At 30.4% G+C, this 14,440-nt stretch overlaps 2 protein-coding genes across 3 annotated transcripts; one reads left to right on the forward strand and one right to left on the reverse strand.

Moving 5' to 3' along the window:
- Nucleotides 1-1,337: 1,337 nt before the first annotated feature.
- On the forward strand, nt 1,338-9,083 carry LOC132733361 (heat shock 70 kDa protein 12A-like). Of its 2 annotated transcripts, none has more exons than XM_060720005.1 (5): nt 1,338-1,474; nt 1,912-2,234; nt 3,573-3,791; nt 4,689-4,845; nt 5,391-9,083. In XM_060720005.1, the coding sequence occupies exons 1-5, from the start codon at nt 1,465-1,467 to the stop codon at nt 6,434-6,436; spliced, it is 1,755 nt and encodes a 584-aa protein (XP_060575988.1). In that variant the 5' UTR covers nt 1,338-1,464; the 3' UTR covers nt 6,437-9,083. The 2 variants fall into 2 exon arrangements, with proteins under 2 accessions (XP_060575988.1, XP_060575989.1); XM_060720006.1 differs by having other exon boundaries at nt 1,341-1,474; nt 1,899-2,234.
- A 437-nt stretch (nt 9,084-9,520) lies between these two features.
- Nucleotides 9,521-14,183, reverse strand: LOC132733364 (phospholipid phosphatase 3-like). The gene is made up of 6 exons (XM_060720008.1): nt 13,565-14,183; nt 11,671-11,822; nt 10,971-11,191; nt 10,484-10,598; nt 9,994-10,218; nt 9,521-9,775 (listed from the first exon to the last, which is right to left on the reverse strand). The coding sequence occupies exons 1-6, from the start codon at nt 13,674-13,676 to the stop codon at nt 9,521-9,523; spliced, it is 1,080 nt and encodes a 359-aa protein (XP_060575991.1). The 5' UTR covers nt 13,677-14,183.
- Nucleotides 14,184-14,440: the final 257 nt, after the last annotated feature.

Here is a 14,440-nt window from a genome sequence, read left to right on the forward strand (position 1 = left end):
GAAAGATCCTTCGAGAGCAAAAAAAGATGCATAATTCTTTCAAAATGCTTGATAGCGTTACCACCTCCTGTGTACAGAATGGGGGAATGATTGTGAACAAGTGTACACAGTTTGAAATCCAGATGTCAATAGAAATTTTGAAAATATTTGAGGTGGTAAGCGAACTTTAATGTCAATTCAAAGTTGAAAAAGGGGCATTATTATGTCAAAATGCCTGACAGAGTTATGGGGACATGATGGTTAACAAATGTGCAAGTTTCCAAGCCATACAGTATGTCAATGGACTTTGAAAATATCTGAGGTGTTTCGCAAACTTTAACGTAAGTGGTTGCGCCGAAGCCAACGCTCAGGGTACTTGGATAATTCTCCTTAATCGTCGAATAGTCGAGCTTAAATGAAACTTTCATTATAAAATTTTGAATTCAATCACTATGTATAACCTATTTTATTCATAATTCTGATCCAGTCTAGCAGGAAAGTCTCTTACTGTAAAATGAATTACCTACACGTTTCAAATGTTCTAGCAAATTACATTTTACATTTTAATGTATATATATTATACGTCATCAACAATGCAAAAACTCCAGATATGATTCAGTTATCATAGGTTAATGCAATGCCTTTAAACAAGAGCTGCCTGTCGAACAGCACGCTCGAATATTCAAAATCAACAGCCTGCATAGTAAAGGAGTTCTCTTGTTAATAAAGTAGTATAATTCTTTGAAAAACCCCATGTTAGAGGGGAGTAATCTACAATAATGATCTAATAAGATGTGTTTAGTTTCAAGTGCATTACCTCAATGGTTGTGGAGATAAATCTTGTCCCGATAAATTCTTTAAGGTAATAAAGAGATATAATTAGTTCCAAATCTATGCTTAGGTTATGGGTCTTTAACAGTGAAGCAACAATCACATTTAAAGTCCAACAATGAATGTTTATGGCTAAGGGGAAACAAACTTGCAAACAAATTCTTAACCAATGGCTAGCACAAGGTCAACGCGAATACCAAATAGCAGGTCAGTAAATTACTTCCTTATTATGTGCATAAAAAATAACAGAAATGTTTCAACATTTAGACACACGTGCAGTGTATTATCTATAAAAGGCAATATGTCTAATCGCTAACCATTTCAAAATATTGTTAATCTTTTCAAGCTCACTTTTCATTATAATATAAAACAAAAAAGTATTTAAGTTACAGTTGACCTCTGTTCGTAATACCCACCCACTTTGTATATGGGTTAAGATCAATAAAATACTCTCGATAAGTAAAGATTTATATCCTTATCGTGTGAGATACTTGATAAACATTTTTATTCAAACAAATAAGATACGTCCGAAATGAAACAGAAACTTACGATCGCTAAAAATGTTTAGCGAAGATTACCTTTATACCTATTACAATGTTTGGATTGTTAAACTCATTCTTGCTTTAAATGTCACTTTATGTATGATACGGTCACATGGTAACAGGTAAGGACGTCAGAAATGTGTAATTTATTCTTTTTTGTATTATAATCATACATATCTCAGTTTATAAACTTTAAACGAAATATGAAGACATATTTTAAACCCATAAATTTATGTGATCGTTTTATTCATTATGTATTTTCTTGTGATTTCTACCTCAAAACAGTTTCATATTCTCAATTGTGTTTTTTTCCATTTTGAAACAGTTTAAATAAACAAATTTCTAAATAAATCCGTTAAATTAAAGGATACAAAGTTAAATAAGCATGTTTTCGTGGTTGGTTCGTCGACGAAATGAACAATTGTTCAACAACTTTTTACCTAAAAAAAAAGAAAGAAAGAAAAAAAGATACAAAAACATGAATTTACAATGCCACATTTATATTGCGTAATAAAAAAAATAACGGTTGAGTCACGTCTTTGCTAGTTTTAAATTGTAGAAATGGCAACAGCATCTAAACAAGCAACTAAAACAGGCACGCGTATGATTGTGGCCGCCATCGATATAGGGACAACATACAGTGGCTGGGCATATTCTACTCTAACTGAACCTGAAAAGATTTACGCAAATCAAGCATGGTTTGCCGATGGAGGGTCTTTAGCATCCCTTAAGACAGCATCATGTATTCTCTTTACACCGGAAAAAGAATTCAAACATTTTGGGTACGAAGCTGAAACATCGTTCGCAAGTCTTGCTGAGGATGATGAACATTGGGGATGGTATTACTTTCGAAGATTTAAAATGCTTTTGAATGAAAATCACGTAAGTCTTTTCCAAAAATGTTTTGCAATATAGCTGCCAACTTTGCCTTGTAATATTGTATATCTATTTATAAATATCGATTTCACGTTTATCTTTCAAGTTCGTAAAACGGATTGAAATTTTGGCTTTATCTTCACGGTTAAGGTGGATTATCACTATTTACATAAGGGTATGATAAATGCACTTTTTTCCGACTGTTTTGATGAAAAACTGTAACAGTCATAATGCATTTATATATTTTCTTTTACATAGTTTTTGCATCGTCAAAAATAGCATTAATACAACGAATATCAATATAAATACTAAAGTATTTTTTATTTAAATTTTATAATCATGCCTTATTGTGTAATTTCATTTTTTTATCTCTTCTGAACATAATGAATTAAAGTGAATCGATTTAATCATCTTTTTACTCATGTATTTTTTGCTCTTGAAAAAAGATTCCTGTTGTTAATTTTAATAATCTTAAAACTTTTATGTGTTATATACATGTAGATTTTGTAGGACAGCCACAATAAAAAATGTTTTATGTTTGAAACGAGAAAATAAATCAAATTCTACAGACATTAAATTTTGAATATTAATACACTTGTTACTTATAAACTAACGCGTATGATTGCAACTGATAATGAGTGTAACGTGACCGATTACGGTTTTGCGGCCGTGCACAGACTGAAACAATGACGTCATATATTACGTCATCAAAACAACCCATTTTGTGCTGTTTGTGTGAAGAAAGAATACGAAAAAATCATTCCTAGAATTTCAAAACGAAAGTAAAACTTGCTTATTGATTCTAGAGTGATTTAGTACACATAAGCAACACTGTAGTTTATAGAAGAACATTAAGAGACATTTATTTCATCGAAAGGAATATCTAAGTAATTTGTAAAAAAGTTCTTTTGGATCCATTAGTGTATTAAAGAATTAATACACGTCAGAGTAGGGTCAGAAGGTAATATCCGGCCCTTAAATGAATACTGCCATCGGGCTGAAGCCCTCGGGTCATTATTCATTTTGAGGGTCACTTATCACCTTCAGGTCTTACTCTGCCGTGTATTAATATCTTTATGTTATGTCGTATGACACTTGCATTTGGTTTCAGTTTCTTTTTTGGAAATTATTGTTTTTTGTTTTTGTTTTTCTTTTGGCGGTAATGATCCATTCACCTACATTTGCTTGTTCTGCAACATATGACCAAAAAAGAATACCTCTCATTTTCGAAATATGACATACACATCATACACAGCAAATTTGAAAAATAACACATCATATAACTGAGTTTTACACTGAAAAGTACATTAGATGAGCATACAGTATATGTATTTTGCATTATAGAAATTGAATCGTTACACTACAATCGAAGATATATCAGGAAAGAAAATGCCAGCACTTGTAATATTTGCTAATGCTATAAAGTTTCTTAAGGATAACTTCTTTGCAACCATTCGGAAGAGAGTAACCAACATTACGGACACGGATGTCATCTATGTTCTAACTGTTCCTGCAATTTGGGATGACATGGCTAAACGGTTTATGCGGGATGCAGCAGTTGAGGTATTTATCTTTAGAGTTTTGGTTTTATAAAACGGAAAATAAATTATATGACTTCAGTCATTCACCACAGTGGAGGAAACTGTAAACGTGTTTATCTATTTCATACAATACTTTCTTAAAGGTTTCATTAATTTTCAATAACTTTATACTCATTGGGGTGATTAACAGTAACTGGAATAAACAAAAAACGAAGTATTGGACAGGGACCTGATAAAATCTAAATAAAGGGACAATACACAATGTGTCAAATAAGTAAGTAAGTAAATAAATAAGACGAATAAGCTTCCAAACGAAACTAAAATTCATGAGTGACGGATGTATGCATCAGCTTTGCAAAAATGGCTAAGCTTAGGCAGTAGAGGTTTCGTTTTCCGTTTCTAAATACTATGCACTTTACAGCCATTATGATAAAACCAACGAATAAAACATTAGCAGCACTTCTATATATATTATTTTTCACTAACGCGATTTTGAATTTCCGTTGTATAAGTGCTACATGATATGCATATATGTTCTAAAGATAATATTTCAATATATAAAAAATTCGAATATAGTAAAATAGTGAAAAACAGAATCCCTAAAGAAAGCCCAACACGGCAAAATTGTTAAATGTTGCAGGCAGGGTTTGATTGAGCCTGTTCATGAACGGTAATGGAAATTGCAACTTACCGTCCACGCCCCCTAGAATTCAACATTTAAACACTAAAATGGTGAAATTTTGAATTTAGAAGCATCCGTAGATGTGTTCATACGGCGGTTATCATGGAATCTTTAATGTGACACAGTAGTGTCATTCCATGAAAAGCGGCGTATGGTCCCAAGTAATAGAATGTGTGTGCCCTAAACGAGAAAACAATAAATAAAATGGAATAAATGAGTAAACCCTTTAATTCTCAGGCTGGAATTTCAAATGACCAACTGATAATAGCACTCGAGCCTGAAGCAGCATCAATTTGGTGTCAGGAATTACAAACCGAATTTCAAAGAAGCGATGACGAGAATGTTCTAGGAATTTCAGCAATTGGTACCCGGTACATGGTTGTTGATTTAGGAGGTAATTCTAATATACAGTTCAAAATATAATAAATCAAAATTTTAGGAATCGTCAAAATAAGTAGTTTGCTCGTTTTACTAACCATGTATTAAATATAACTTTTTTTTTATTTTTACAATAATTCAATACCTACTTTATGCTTTGGTTTGTAAATTCAGTAGCATTTTGGGTCTGTATAACTGTTTTTAATCAGCTCAATAACAATATTTATTATATTATTTTTGTTTGTTTTAACAATTCATTGTGTGCTCCTTGTATGTTTTACTTGTTTTTATACTGTTTGAACATCCAAAGCGATATTTACATTTTCACTTTCTATTATGATCTGTTTTAAAGTTTTTTGTATGTTTTTATTTGAATTTACACTTTTTAAATATGGAACTTTTTAAATACATTGTGTTGTTTTGTGCCGGCAACTAAATAACTTTAATCCCATTTTAAATACACAATGCGCTGGCAGTGAAGTGGTTACCTGTTGTGTTTCCTTGCAGTATTTTATATGGAACTAATGATATCTTATAAAAAGAATGCGTTTGATATCTTAGGTGGAACAGCTGATATTACAGTACATGAAAGGAGACCGAATAATACCCTGTTAGAGATTCATAAACCAATAGGTGGACCATGGGGTGGGACTGAAGTTGATAAAAACTTCACTAAATTGTTGAAACGAATCTTTGGCTCGGTCGAATGGGAGAGGTTTGAACAAAACGATTTAGAAGATTTACTTCACATATACAGAGATTTCGAAGCCAAAAAGAGAAATTGTCATTTAAATTCTTCTGATCAGGTAACTCTAAAAGTACCGTCAAGTCTGAAAGAATACTACGAGGAAAATGACAAGAAAACAACTGCAGAAATTGAAAAGAAATTTGATAAACACATTACATGGAAGAAGGACAAATTAAGGATTGAAGCCTCCGTTTTGGAGAAATGTTTTGAAACACCGATAAACAAAATAGTTTCCACCGTAAGGGAAGTTCTATCGAAGAAGAAACTTAGAAATGTAAGCAGAATAATACTTGTAGGTGGTTTCGCTGAAAGCATTTACGTACAAGATAGATTCAAAGCAAATTTTGCAGACAAGCAAATCATCATACCTCCGGATTGCGGACTCGCTGTTTTGAAAGGAGCTGTTCTTTTCGGCCATAATCCGTCAATAGTAACCGCAAGGATTGCACGTTATTCTTACGGTCTTGATATTGCTGTTCCATTTGATCATACAAAGCACCCAAAAGAAAAAATGGTCGATTCCAACATTGGAAAATTTTGCCTGAATACATTTTGGAAAGCAGTTGAAATCGGGCAACAAGTAGAGGATGGATATGTAGTGTCAAGAATTGGAAAAGCAGTGGATGATTTTCAACGCAAACTGGTATTGAACGTTGTCAAGTCAACCCAGAATGACCCGCTTTTTACAACAGATAAAGGCTGTGAAGTAATTGGAGAAATTGTAGTTCCGATGGATTGTACATTAAAGGCTGATGACAATGCCGTGGAAGAAATGTTCATATTTGGAGGTACAGAGCTAAGGTTTCAAGCCAAACACATAACTCGCGGGGATACACACGTACTTAACATTGATCTTTGATTTATCACACGGTAACTGAACCTATTGGAAAGGGTTAATTGAAAGAAACTAATAGATTGTTGAAAGTTATTAATGCAAAATGATAGTGTTAAAAAGGAAAAAAGAATAAAAAGAGAACAACGGAGTCCCTACAGAACGCCCAAAACGACGAAAGATTTAAACTCGAAAAATGGGGAATTTGGAATTAAGAGACATCCGCAGATGTGTATATACGGCCTTCAATGTGACACTTTAATAATGCCTTTCCATGAAAGCGGCGTATGGTTCCCAAGTAAAAGGCGTGCCCTATTCGACATAACATTGGAACGAACTAAACAAAACATAATTTTTAAAAGGGCATATCACACACAAGATGTCAAAAGACAAATTTTAAAAGCAGGTACCATATTCTAGGGTCAATTATACACTATTTTAGTAGAAATACTTGAACCACCAATATTAAAAAAGATCGGATAGAAGAAACTAAATATACCACAAACATGTATACACGACAATTATGTCGTGACAAACGATCTTTAAGGATAAAAAAATATAACACATTTGATTATATGTACGGGGCGACTTTTTACATAAATTTTCTTATGGCGAATGGTTTAAATATATATTTTGTTTTTGATGTACTGTTTTAATGCTCCATGTACATGTACAACATCTAATTAACTTAAAAAAGTGTGCTGATTCTGTTTATGATTAAGTTTTGAGCACAATTATTTGATAGTGTGTGCCTTTTACATTCAGAACAGAAATATTTGTAATTAAAAGATACAAATTTAAAGCTGATATATCATGTTTATGAGTGCGTTATGAGATATTTTTTTAAGTTTTAAGTTAAGATTGTAAAACCGATAACTTTATAGGTAAATGTATATATGATCGAAGAACCATCACGAATGGTTAGTTCCCTTGAACATGGCTTATGTTATGGATTGAGAGAATGCACTTTTTTTAACTACAAAGGCTCGCATGAAATATTTTATACAACTCGTTCAATAAATTCAGTAGTGAATTTACGTTGGAAAATCAGACGAACATTTATACAGAATGCAGAATTCTAATTAAGAGTATTTGCTATACATTTCAGTCATTCTTATTTAGATTACATATTTTATTTAGGTTACTTTATTATCCAACTTATTTTGGTAAGAATCATCTTATTTTTGATAAAAAATTCTGTTGATTACAATTTGAAATAAAATATGCAACGTTGTATTTTTATCATTTTATTAGCCAGTGCATGTTCGATATTTAGTTACTTCCTGAAACCCAAAAAGCGAAATATTCGAAAGAAGTACAGTGTGTATTAAAGGTGACTCTCTTTGTACATCGATTTGTGATTTGAATTTCATCAGTCAGTTTAAGAGCACTCTGAACCCTTCGTTTTAACACTTTTCGAAGGTGTTATAGTCAATAGATTTAAAACCGTTGGTTTTCTTATGCGTAGTTCATGTTTTGGATTACGGAAATGTATGGGTTTTTTATCGTTTGTCTACATACTTGGTTATATTACATTATGTGGAGCAGTTATTACAGTATATATATAAACAACATCAGATGATAATTTACACAGAATACAGTGGAAAAGTCATTCAAAAATACAAGCTTATATTGTGACTGAAATTCTATTTATTCCTTATATGTTTAAGTTATTTTTAACAAAATGTTCTACCAACCTTTTCAACTCTGTACAAATTTTGTACTTAGGGCTATTCAATCTTGACCAGCCATGTTTATTATTTTATTTACAATATCACTGTATTATAACATTTTAACACATAAATATCTAAGTATATGTCACAATGTAAAATAAAAAAAGCGATGGATTGTATAATTAAGTTCCAATATGAAATGGTTATAATTCAATTACCACCATTGATAGGTAATCGTTGCATCTCTAGATCTATTATTTCACCATTTCCCTCCTTTTAGGACCGTTTTGCCCTTTTCCCAAGTTAGGTTTGGTACCTTTAAAGTGCCTTGGCGGTGTGACTAGGTAATTTTGGGGTTATGTTCTGTGAATGTCTCCTTACATTGTTGATCTGTGTTCTATTTCTTTTTTTTCTTCAAATTCTTAATACTGTAAAACTCGAACATCAGTGCATGCACATAATCCTGTGATTAAAGTAATGGAGAATGCATTTGAAATTATAAACAACTCGATTAAACAATGCTTCTATTATTTATTAAGAGTAACTTCAATAAATTTGTAACATTACATAAGAATTCCAATCTGTATTGTTTATCACGATATTTTTATGTGCCTTGTTAAGGTAATACGTATGTGATATATAATTTTTATATCGTTATTTAGTTTTGTTACATGCTATTGAAAACTCATTTACTAAAACAGAAATATACCGTGCCAAACTGTTTGAAAATAGTTTGTAGAATCGATGTTTAATATTATATTACTTGTTTAATCAGTCGCTTTACTTCTCGTATAAAACTAACTGCCTGTTAATATTTTTATCAGTAGTATCGTAAACTGTTTGGTTTGACCAATTAAGACATATTATTTACATCTTTACATCTTTGTGTTATCAACAATGTATCTGAACAATTAATAAGCTTTCCCAGACATTATGGCATGGATGCTTAAGTTTGATAACTATCACTCCAAATTTGTGCCTTGAACTTTTAACCTTTACAAGATGTGTAAAAAATATAAATACTTATAGTAGTACTAAACGACACACATAGGCTCAAGTTGTATTTTTAAACATTATTTAGTCACAATGTTTTATGTTTCAATCAATATGCGTATTATGTTTGGTACAAGCTTAGCACACCCATAGGTCATCTTGGTGGCCATCTTGAACTAATTTGTTTGATATGTTCACAAACATAATATTGAATCCCGGGTTTTAAATTGTTATATCCCATTTACAGTTTTGATTCTTTATTTGTTCACATTTAAGCGGACAATTTCACACTGTTGATAAAAGAGGTACGATGAGTTCGAGCATACCGAGTTCGAGCGCGAAGTGTAACATGTGAGCATGTATCTAATTAAAGATTATAGTATTGGAACCTTAAAATACATTTATTTAAAATGCATTATCTTAGTTGTCACAGTTACACAATTTCTTACGATAATGATACAGTTTGGTGATTATTGTTTTGAATTTCTATAAGTTGTTTTGATGACACATTTCTTTCGATATCTCTACCCTGGTAAAAGTCTGTTTCTAAAATTGGCGACGGTTTTTCTAAATCATTGTCTAATGGCCTTTCACAGGAAACACAATAGTCAGATGTTTCACTTTCAGATTGCAGATAATCCCGTTTTTCATTTGCAGTTTTCTCTGCAGTTTGCACACAATTTGACCAAAGTATGTAGTGCTACAAAAAGAAAAGATACTTTGATTACATACCTAAATAATTGATTATTGTTAAATATATTGAAAATAGTTTATCACTGCAGATTTCAAGTTCATTTATCTTCAAAGAAAAATATATAGACACTAAGCAGCTAACACTAAACTATTTCCAGTTGAATAAATTTAATACAACTTATGTAAAAAGTCCTATTACTAAACTAAGGGGTTCGTGATATTTACCTGATCCAATGCTTTACTATTAAAACTGAGATTAAGAACATTACTTACAACAACAATAGCCACGATGGAACCTAGTATAAAACCAGCTAATACGTCAGATGGATGATGTTTGTTATCTATTATTCGCCCGAGTCCACACAAAATCGCAGCAAATATTAGGCCAGTTTGGAGAAATAATTTCAACAATTTTGAAAAACGTATTTGTAAACGTTTTTCAATGTATATCTGAAAAGAAATACAAACTGTGTTACCATAATTCATCAATGAGCTGCTTATATGTAATGTAAATACGTATGAAAAACAAACCATGAAATAAAAAAGGTTTTCGATACTCAGATGTACATTTCAGAATCGGTAATTGTTTTCTCGTTAAGGGCACGTACGTAAACTTTTGTATTGGTGGACGATACACCGCTTACTGATCCCCGCCTCATATGATGTATATTGGCCTTATTTATAATTGATATATTAATTATCGTTATATACTTACACAAAAATAAACAGCAATATACATAGAAAAGGACGAGTGTCCTGAAGGAAACGATTGTCGGCTGCTCCTTATTTGCTTTTCGTCATTTCCGGTACACCTGTACTCTGATATATACCTATATTTAAAAAGAAATACTTATAGAAAAATCTATGTTTGTTAAAATGTTAAATATTAGCATACTAAACGATTGATTATCAGAATCGTTACTGACTAAATTGATTTTACAACTGTAATCCATGAACAGGCTCAATCAAACCGAATATGCATCATTTTCAATTTCGTTTGGTCATTTTAAAAATATTTCTCCTTGTTTGTTTTTATAAGATAATATGCCACTTATGTTTGTTTTGATAATACCCTTGTCTTCATCCATTTATTACTCAAGTATATAAATAAGAGTGTGCAAAATTCTTGATGTGATAAAAGGATATCAAATAATATAATATTAGAAGGTATATGATATTAGAAGGTATATACTGAAAATTACCCTGGACATAAAGATGTGTTGTATTGTGGTTTGCAAACATCAAAGAAGTTAGGTCTTAATATACCCATCTTGTTTTTTATTCCGTCTACAAATAGTTCTTGTATCAGGAAACCAATTAAGAAAACTAGGTAGTTCTTCACACAGCGTTCGAAGACTTGTCTTAATTGACATTGCGGTTTGGAAGTTTTTTCCAACCGGTTTAAAATTTCAACAAACACAACCTGGAAAAAAGACATTACTAGTATTAAAAATGCTATAATAAAAATATGAATCATTAAAAAAACTGTTTCGACGCCATACGACCTTCGAAACAAAGAAACTGCGTAAAATTACTAATATATTGTAACAGAAATTAATCGTTTTGATTACAACATGCTCCAATTCCTTTGCTGCATTATGTTCAGCGTAAATATTAGATCATAGTTTTGTATGTGGTATTTTTACCTTGTTTACTATTAGAATTAGAAAATATATGTTCTTTTTTTTACTCCAAATAGTTATCTCAAACGTCCTGAGAATTGTTCATAATATGTTCAACCCTTTCACAGTCTCAATAAGTATATAATGTTTTCATGTCGCTTTAAATTGAGAAAAAAAATCATGTCTGCGTCTTGAATACAATGTTTACATGCATGTTTAATGTAAGAAATGTTATATTACATGTATGTATAGTTTCTAATTTTGCAAAAATTATACTTACTACCAAAATAGAAACTGTAAATCCGATTGCTACTAAGACAGGTGTCGAGATAGACTCTTGTAATGATGGGTAACTTATAGACTTGTCGTCACAAAAGAAACCATTCTTGTAAGGCTTGCCAAATGTAAAGAGGTAGAACGCCACAAAAGACGCTGAAAATGAGAGTTTTTATTTATATTTATTTATGAATTAGACATAGATTTTGAACGCAGGTTTATAATACGCTCAATTACATATGAACTATTAATTTTTCTTGTTTTTAAATTTGTTCACATTAATTTTAATTTTGTGTTTTTGGAGAAAAAGAAGATATTTTGTAAATTCACAATACATTATCTAAGACATATATTAGCCTATTTAAAAAATGAATAACGTAACATTCAAATTGCTTATTTTCAACTCATATGGTATGTGTATAAGATCCGTTATAAACTACATACACGTATTTGGCTGATAATAGCGTCACCTTAATGCAGTAAATAGTTAACTTCTATCAAATTTAATAGGAGTTATCCAGTTACTGCACTAAGGTGACAATATGTTCGTATACTTAAAATGTATTAATTATTGATTAAACTGAATATCTTATAAATATTTAGCTTTACCGAAACTGTTTTGGTTTAAAATGAATGAGAACGATGCATGGCTGATTCAAGTATATGTCGATATTATTATATTAAAAGGTCATGCATTGAGTATCATATCATTAAACGCTGCAACTACAATCCTTTAAACGCGCCTTATAGCTTATTTATCAAACAAAAATGTGTATTATAAGTATAAACGCCTTTTAAAATGCATCTCAATTAGAAACATTAATTAAAAGTTGTACATGTACAGTCTTTCCGAAACAGCGTTCAGAGATTACGAAAATTATTATACAGTCATGATACAATTTTAATTGAATTTTCATGTTTATTAAACTGATTATAAAAACATTTGACACCTAAGGTAAATAGGCGGGACAAATAATAGTTGTAACTGTATACGTTGCTTACTCATCGTAAACAAATTTTACAATGAACTGTTAAACTAATGTTTCGTAAGGTGTCAGTGGTTTGGTATGCCGAGGAAATAAGATTACGAATATTCGGTTTCATTTATATTTGCTTAATCTATCTTGTTTAACCCGATAGTTACTTTTTTTACATCACATAAATTTTCAATTAAATGATCAAACATACGTGAAAGTAAAATGGACTGATTGTTTTTCATGTTTGAAATATCATAAACTGAAAAAAAAAAAAAAAATAATAATAATAATAATAATAATAATAATAACTTCTTCTTATTATATAACAATAATTATATTAAGTTATTATATATGTTATTACAACAACAACAACAACAACAACAACAACAACAACAACAACAACAACACTAATGATTATTATCATAATTATAATTATAATTATTATTATTAAAATTAAACAATTATAATAATAATAGTAATTAAATAATAATAATAATAATAAGTATAATAATAATAAGTATAATAATAAAAATAATATAAAAAAAAATTAAATAAGTTAAAAATAATGATAATCATTATACTAATCATGTAAATTCATGATAATATAATAACATCATTATTTCAAAACCTTAGCATCTGTGTGTTAGAGTTTATATTGCACATTCTTGTACAAACAAGTGAAAAATGTTTATCAAATTTTTAAACATTGTCTTTTTCATGTAAAGAAACATCATCTTTTGGGTATAAAATAATTAATATTTGAATCGAAAATCATTTAAGTTCAAAGAAAAAATGTTTTACTTGAAATTCAAAAGATATATAAAACCCGAATATTAAACTAATTTGACTACATAAGCTACTAAATAGACAAGTCAAAAAGTATAAAAAATGTTATTAAAGAAATAAAAAAAGAATATATACCTGCAAGCCAAATTAAAACATCCACTATTGTTCGAATGATATTTTTTCTTTTACTTGAACTCATTCCCTGAGTGCTAACAGCCATTGAACATTTACAGTATTCGACTTTCATTATAAAAAGTTAATCCAGAGAAAATGATGCACTATCTGCATACATGTATGCAATATGTATAGCTATGAAATGGATGTAGAAAAATACGCTGGAGTATTATATAGCGATGTTATTAAAATTGTATTATAAACGAGATGTTGTTAGAATTAAAACGAAAAAAGTAGTTCGGAATATAATCGGGCTGATATTCTTTATATAAATCCTTTTCACTGAATCTTTTTATTCCATGTTTTTTCTTTAGGACAACAAAATGAAGCGTGTATCTATCACAGATAACCTAATAACTGCTTTAACATCGCCACCAGATAGCGATGATAAAATATGTAAAAATGAGTATTTGCTCCACTGATCTTAAATGTATTTAATATTATGCTTGTTCACGCCACACACAGTATCAAGTACAAAGATTTTTATTTCTAATTGAGCATGCCTAGATCGATCCCTAAAGCATAGTAATAACCATGATATGGCAAAACGTGGGTGACGCATTTGACCAAAGTGTAAAGTAAATGAAGTAAAATACCTAAATAACTGCGTAATTTACATTCAATAACTTCCAATCGAGCGACACATAAATGCCACTCCCGTGGTTATAATCTCTTGATAAGGGTATTCTTTACATTAAAACAATATCATCAAAGGAAATGATATCATTCATAATATATTTGATAAAAATACAATTTAGAACATGAAGTTAAATGTCATTAAATGATGCATAAAGGTAACGTCATATGTAAATTTGGTATTTGTGTCCTGGTCATCAA

Source organism: Ruditapes philippinarum, unplaced genomic scaffold, assembly GCF_026571515.1.
Source record: "Ruditapes philippinarum isolate M1 unplaced genomic scaffold, ASM2657151v2 ctg5989_1_1_1_1, whole genome shotgun sequence".
Classification (NCBI taxonomy): Eukaryota; Metazoa; Mollusca; class Bivalvia; order Venerida; family Veneridae; genus Ruditapes; species Ruditapes philippinarum.

Excerpts from the sequence above, each read along its gene's own strand:
- LOC132733361 (XM_060720005.1), top strand. Across the intron at positions 2,235-3,572 it reads TGCTTTTGAATGAAAATCAC|AAATTGAATCGTTACACTAC; the intron begins GTAAGTCTTTTC and ends TTTGCATTATAG. Across the intron at positions 4,846-5,390 it reads CATGGTTGTTGATTTAGGAG|GTGGAACAGCTGATATTACA; the intron begins GTAATTCTAATA and ends TTGATATCTTAG.
- LOC132733364 (XM_060720008.1), bottom strand. The coding sequence starts at position 13,676 with ATGAAAGTCGAATACTGTAAATGTTCAATGGCTGTTAGCACTCAGGGA. Across the intron at positions 10,599-10,970 it reads AACACATCTTTATGTCCAGG|GTATATATCAGAGTACAGGT; the intron begins GTAATTTTCAGT and ends TTTTAAATATAG. Across the intron at positions 9,776-9,993 it reads ATAGTAAAGCATTGGATCAG|CACTACATACTTTGGTCAAA; the intron begins GTAAATATCACG and ends TTCTTTTTGTAG.